Raw genomic sequence first — 7,262 nt, 5'->3', positions numbered from 1 at the left:
GCTTCTTCTTGAGAGGCCGACGTTCTATCTTTCTCCACCATCTTCTACCCAAAAAGGTGCTATATGTAAGCCTGGGCAAAGCACTACGCTACGCTCACGTAGTTTGCGAAGTTTGCGCCACTTCGCACTACGCGAATTGCACGTAGCACAGTGCGAACATGCGTAGCATAGTGTTGCGTAGTGCAGCGGTCATTTTTTGCTTGCTCGCGGTCCTCAACGTCAAGTTGGCGACCGCGAGCAACCAAAATGACATCCCGGCGAGACTTTTTCCTCGTTCGCGATCAGCAACATCAAGTTGGCGATCGCGAGCGTGGAAAATAAACCTCCTGGCGAGATTCTCAACGCGAGGAGGTCAGGTTTCTCATTGCGAGTGGTCGCGTATGCTCGCGACTGCTCACGATGAGAAACTACCAGTCCGCGTTGAGAAAGCTGCTGCTGGAGTAAAAATCTACTCGAGCGGCAGAAAACTACAGCTCGCACTGTGCAAGATGCCGTTTTCAATGATTGCACAGTGCTGGTTGCCTGTCCGCACTGTGCAATCATTGAAAACAACATCTTGCACAGTGCGAACAGGGTACTACGCAGTTCGCGAAGTGCTACGCGTAGCTCGCGTAGTGCGAAGTGCACTTTGCGTAGCTTCGCGTAGTGCTACTTCGCGAACTACGCCCAGGGTTAGCTATATGTAGGACAGGTAAAAAAATGCATGCAATAAATAACATTTTCAATTATGATTCATTTCCTGTAATTTAGTAGAACCCTGAACATTGTTTTATGCTGCGGTTTTTGTGAAAACAACACTTCATGTGTCTCTACTCACAAGAAGCTGCTATGTTTACTTACAGGAAATTGAGTTACTTCTAGGCTTGGAGAAATGTGGCTTATTGCAGAGTAAAAAGAGACCAGCCAGATAAGCGCAAACCTATCTACCTCAATGCAAATTATGTATGAATGGCATGAGCGAACATCAGCTTTTACTGTAGAGTAATGAGCTACGTCAAGCCAGTTATCTCCTGCACAGCAGCTGCCTTCTCTTTTATTCGAGCTTTACTAACTCACTGTCCCAGAAATTAGACATAGCATTTATTGTCCTTGTGCATGTCCAAGGAGGGTGCAGCTGATTATGTCTTGCAAAGCATATTTTTAGCCTCAAGATGAAATTCTTCAGAAATGCGACCAAACATATCAGTTCCATATGTTCCAGTCCTTCCAAGCATGGGTTTGGATGCTCGCATGTGCGAGACCATCGGGCCACAAGCCATTCTAGAAGATCGGGTTACCTTTACCAGGGCATCGTTTGTGTTCAGAAGTCGGAAACACTAGTTGTGGAGTCCATGACATTTTGGGCATATGTAAGCATGTTTATTTTCTGCTTGTAGTATTTGTAAAATGATCAGCTTGACTGGGGTCAGTTGATGAACTTTGAGGGTACTTGGTCACTGTGGACTTGTTTTTGGTCATCGCATTGCGTTGCAGTTCAGGTGATGGTGGGGTAACCATGACATTACTACGTGGTTTTGCCAACGCGTATAGCAATATTGTTATCCTTGTCCACACATCGCAGCACAATGCAAATGGAGAGGATGAGGAAGAACAAGAAACTGGTCCTCTTATCAGGCCGCATCACTCATTATTCCTGCACAACCGCACTTACCTCGCACTGGTGCAGAGCAGTTGTTACCGGGGAGTAGAAATAGGGATAAGCATGAGGAGAGGGGTGCTGACAATGCTTGTTTATAATGTATCTTAAACACAGGCCTACTTAAAAGGGATGATAACCCTGATGGAAGGGGGTAGCATAGCCCCCCCAATTGTTCCATTAAATGCAGAAGTATAGGACCACTAAACTGTTGCACTGTGTCCCGCTTAATGAGCAGATCTGTCTACAAATATACCAGGAGCTCAACTCTGCACCCCTCAGCAATGACACCAGTCCCTGGAAAAATGTTCCGTTGAAAGGAAGGTTAGTGCACCGGGCCACTAGACTAGGTTCCTAGCACAGCCAGCCTTCACAAACCAGGCATCAGTGAACTGAAAAGACTATAGGGTTAAACCTTGTACCACAACTGTATCGATGTGTAGGGGCTTATGTGAATCATGAAACCTATTTGGAGCTATATGCCACTATAAAACTCGGTCGAATGCGTCTCCACTCTAGTCTATGAGGATGTAATCCTGTGTAGGGAAGAAGTAAAATAGGCTACATGTTGGCTATAAGACGTGTACGGGTTAACAGTATGACCCTGTGTGGTATTTGAGCAGGTCGTGTAGGGATATCCTACCTTCTGGTTATGTTTGGAAGGGATTGATGGCCCTTGGTTGGCTACCGTGTATTTGAGGAAGGATGCAGAAGCCATGCAGCGTTCGTCTGATCAGCCATATTTTGTCATTATTATTGAAGGTGTTTTTGGGCTTCCAAGTTAATATGTTATCGAGAGCCATGCATCCTTCCTGAGATGACTCTTGCCCGATGTTACCATGACAACAAGGGGGCCTTGCTGATCTTCTGATCTTCCCATTCTGTATGTTACATCGCTTTGAAAAACGATTGGAATGGTCATGTGACCTGTGGAGATGAAATAGCATCAGCAAATGATGGCTGGATCATCAGAAAATCCTTTTCCCCAAGCATGAAGGAAAGTCCAACATGCACACAGCTTTCTCTTGGTATTTATGCAATTATGATCCAAATATGAAGGTGCCAGAAGAGGACTGTATAGAACATATCACATGCCCTGGCCTGTCATGAGCTATGTTATTGGAAAAGAACAAGAAGGACAACTAAGCATTCCACTGGGGCAAATGCTACCATTGACTTGAAGGAAATTGAGTAGCACCACCATTATTAAATTGGAAGCCATGTGCCTTTTTCCACAAGCCAACGCCTTTCCCAGGTCATGAATCGAAGCCAAGGATAAACAATGTTCCCAGAAGCAGAAAGGACTGCCACCACCACCAAGAAGCTTCAGGACATGTTGATTAAGTAGAGGAGAGACTTTAGGTCAGAGGTCAGAATAGGCTGTGTGTGAGTCGATCTTCCTGGAAGCGGGACCTAGCTCCACCTTACAGACACGCTGGGCAAACTTGAGGGAGCAGACCGTCTCGCCCACGTTCCCTTCCAGTGGAGAGATCTGCAGGAAATAGAAACATAACCCAAAGAGTTTTTATCTTAAGGAAGGATGTAACGATACATTAAAAAAATATTTTCGCGTTGGAGTTAATAATAGAAAATCTACATCTAGTGGGAAGATATTTTTGCAAATAATATTAAGGACACAATATTTATCTGCGACAATATTTCTGTATATGATATTTCGACATACAACCCATACAGATTATCAACCCCAGAATATCATCTGAGATAAATACTGTGCCCCAAATAATGTTTACAAAAATATTTTCTAATTGGTGTTTGGAATAGATATTTAGGACATAATATGTATATCAGACAGTATTTCTGTATATGATATTCTGACATACAACCAAAAGAATGCACCACTTTGCAGTCTGATCAATATAGCTCCTATTAAATGTTGACAATTTCTTAGCACATTGTAAAGCCCTAGTCATTCATTGCCCCACTCTGGATCGGTCTGTGCTAAATAAAAACACTTGCATTGCCAGTTCAACCGTCTATCCAAGCACCTGTCCTGCCTTCCAGGACATAACTGTGTAGCGCTTACCTGTACCATCATGACAGTCTTGTTGCCTTTGCCCAGGGAGTCCTGCAGGAGGTATGTCAGCTTTGAGTTACGGAAGGGGATATGGCCCTGCTTTGCCCTTAGTGCCTGGATAACTTCCCCCAGAGCGAGTAACGACTTGTTAATATTTTGGGCTTCCTTCAGCCGCTCACCCTCTGCCCCGGACTTCCACACACGCTCCGAGCCAGCCAAGTCCACCAAATTCAGTTTTCCTGGGAAAAAAACAGACATGAGATATTCATGGTAGGTTTTGTGTTCTTTAGATGGTGAATTAGATCTTTACACTGTGTCAACCCCTCAGAGATCAGTGTTCACTAGAAGGTTACAGGCTTGAATCCATACACACCCTTGAATTTCTGAGGATCAAAAATGAGTATTATAGAGATGGGCAAATAATAACATCGCCTATTGGGTTCACTAGAGATGATTCACTTTCTATAGTGCTTTATAGAAGTCTAGCGAATGTTATTCATTTTATGGCGCATGTTACGAACAAATGGTGATAAATGAAAAGATTGCCTATCAGCTACTACCATAAAAGATGCTTTTCTTATTAGCAGCATACTTTTATTCTGCTATTAAATATTGTTTTGTTTCCTATATTGTTGGTAGCACCTGCCTCATTTTGTAACTGCAAACTATTGGTTTCGCTCATATTTAAAACATACTACACCGCATGTTTTCCTAAGATCAAGGCGAAATTGCTTTTTAACAACGTTGTTGAAGGGTTTGATTTGATCATTCGTGTTTTTTCACAACAGCATTGAGGGGTATGCTACCGATCCCGGTCTAGAGCATGGGTTTACAGTGGAAAGACGCGCTCTATAGACTATGAAACCTACTCTACCCCAATATTTTTGAACAGAAGATCTTTTTGGGTATTTTGAAGAGTGAATCTATTTGAAGATTTCAAGTGTAGTTATTTTAGAAGAAACTCCATGTGCTACTCCACAAAATGGTGCCTCAAAAAAAAGACAGAAACTGGATGGAAGTGCAGACTTAAATGCAAATACATCAATTGATGACTGATTAATCAATACAATATCACAAATGAGAGGGTATAAAAAGAGATGTTGAGCTATAACCTCTGACATTGACTACAATGGAACAACAACTATCCAATTAAGAAGTCAAAGATATGAAAATGGAAAAATTAGCAAACTTTTTGTCTTACAAACCATATGAGCCTCAAATAGGTGATATTCAACAATTGGTTTGCTTTCTGCTGTTAGCTGGTGGTGCAAATCTTGTCGACGTTATCAACAAGGTGCTTTCTAAACTGTTTTCTACTATGTGGCGTTTACTTTCTCTTCTATTCAGTATTTGATATTCAAGTCTCCTACTACTAATTTCATTATCCCAAATATTAAATATTATATTTATGATTGTAAATACCCAAGGAGGTTGCATTTGATTGGTTGTATCTCAAGGAAAGGTTTTAGACATTCCTTCTCTTGGATTGATATCCTCCTCACCACAAACATTTTGATTAATAAAACTAATGGCTTTAATATTGAGGACAAGTGGTTTTGAATTATGTTCCATTATATTTCCACATTATGTTAGATGGTAATCTTATAAACTTAAATAAAATATGGAAAATGGAAGTAGCTCTTCTCAGAGATAAAGAAGTATGAAAAACGAAGAGGACTTTTAAGAAATAACTATTAATTTGGAAGACTGCTTAGACTGAAGAGTTCCTGATAGCCAGCCCTCAAGGTTCAGAACTGAGAACTTATCATAAAGCTATAAACCAAATATGGGGCCATCAGGATCTGAAATGACTTGTTCACCTCTGTAAATGGTACCAGATGACCCAAAGAATGTTTTTCATAACTTCCATATCTCCCTAAGTGGCAACAGTGGCTGTAAGTGCGATCTTTGAAAATGATGGGAGGCTCAAGGGGAGTATGGTGGTGCATTAGTTGTTGTGCACTGAGACCTCTCCTGCCAGCACTGTGCCATCTTTATCAATCTGTGAAAGGGTAAGGTCACGCTCATAATGAAACAAAGGCATCTGTAATTAGCTGAACTTACACAATTGGCTTGTGTACTTCATGTCATGATGTATGTCCTCTGCTAGTCATTCTTCCCTATAGTGTAGCGTGAAACAAGATGATATCATTTTAGGTCCAACACGCATAGACCTCTCCTCTTAGTGGGCAGGTGTAATGTCCCTTGAGGCCACCATATACATCTCAGCCTACGTTACATATAGTAACTTTACAATCATTAATTTAGCTCCATCCCTTGCTTTCAGAGGATGGAGACATGTAAGTCTACACTTTGAGTAGCCTTACACTTGGAAATTCTGAACAACTAAAAGTAGTAAAGTTACTCAAAAGAGTATGAGTACATTTTCTTGTACTAAATCTATACATGTAAATTTACCTTTGTTAACAGGGCTCACTGTCTAGATTGTGATGCAGTAAGTGGCCATCCCTATGGAAGGTATGGACACCTAACTATTTATGGGTGCCCAGAAGGGGTGGGAGGTACACTCCGCTCTGCTGACAGAGTTCCTGGAGTTTTGTTTCTCCGCACTCCGCTAGGAGCACAGAGTTCCTCAAAAGCTCCGCCTACCGCCGGCGGAGTAGAGTGTGCCGGTGCACTCGGAGCTCAGTTCTGTAAAGATTTGTGCAACTCATGACAAAACTGTCTGCTGAATTTCAGAGTGCCAAACTTAACGAGGAGGAATTTAGGAAAGGTGGCCCTTTGGAAAATAGAGCTTGAGTTCATTAGGGGAGAAAACATTTATCTGTCAAGGCACTGTAGAATTAAAATCCAGCCGAGAACTCTCTGACCCTCTACTCTTGGTCCCGTTCTTTAACTTATCTGTGCCTGCTTATTTCTCTAGGGTGGTGTCTTCTCCTCTGTCTGTGACTGTGCGTGGCTGTTTTCACAGGTGCTGCCTCTGTACTGCAGCAGTGCAGACTAACTCTCACCTTTAGGTAGTCCTCAGTACATGATGTGGGCTTTGCCTGCTCTGATGCCCTTCAGGAGCACGGACAAATAAACCATGGCATCAGTCTGCTCCGTGCAAAAGCAGCCGTAACGACATAAGTGATCTTTGTTAAAAAGACTCGTTTATCACAAATAACGAGTAACAACGAAGTTCAGCCGGAGCATAAGTTTATTCACCTTCCCAGTTCCAGTACAAAACATGAATCCCAACGTTTCCCCCAACGCTCACCACCACCCGAGTCTCCCTGTTCGAAACACAACACTCCGCGTGGTTTCCACGAGCAAGATGCAAGTTTGCTCGTGGACACCACGCGCCATGAACAAGTATGTATACAACACATCTCCCCCCCTTTATTATTCATTCATTTTTTTTTTCATTGTTATTCGTTAAACTAAACCATAATATAATCTTTAAACCTTCCCGGGCAATGGTGTTCACGTTTTCTTCCAGAAAAATCTCTTCCCCAATGAGAACACCCTGGTTGTTGATCATACCTCATTTCATTGTGCACATTCTCCAATCGTGTGTCATTTTTAACATTTCTAAATGGAATGTCATTGCTTACATTATCTAAACACATGTCATTGGATGCATTCCCA

The 7,262-nt window shown here is 42.2% G+C and overlaps 1 protein-coding gene across 1 annotated transcript in view; it reads right to left on the bottom strand.

The window, feature by feature from the left end:
- Positions 1-542: 542 nt before the first annotated feature.
- KIFC2 (kinesin family member C2) overlaps positions 543-7,262 on the bottom strand; it is a 256,527-nt gene continuing 249,807 nt past the window's right edge. Inside the window, exons 18-19 of the mRNA XM_085604567.1 lie at positions 3,681-3,910; positions 543-3,128 (exon numbers count right to left, since the gene is read on the bottom strand). Coding sequence (XP_085460693.1) covers positions 3,000-3,128; positions 3,681-3,910 — 359 coding nt within the window. The 3' untranslated portion in view covers positions 543-2,999. The remainder of the gene's footprint in view (positions 3,129-3,680; positions 3,911-7,262) is intronic.

Source organism: Triturus cristatus, chromosome 5_1, assembly GCF_964204655.1.
Source record: "Triturus cristatus chromosome 5_1, aTriCri1.1, whole genome shotgun sequence".
NCBI classification, from domain to species: Eukaryota; Metazoa; Chordata; class Amphibia; order Caudata; family Salamandridae; genus Triturus; species Triturus cristatus.
This window is presented reverse-complemented; position numbering and strand designations above follow the sequence as displayed.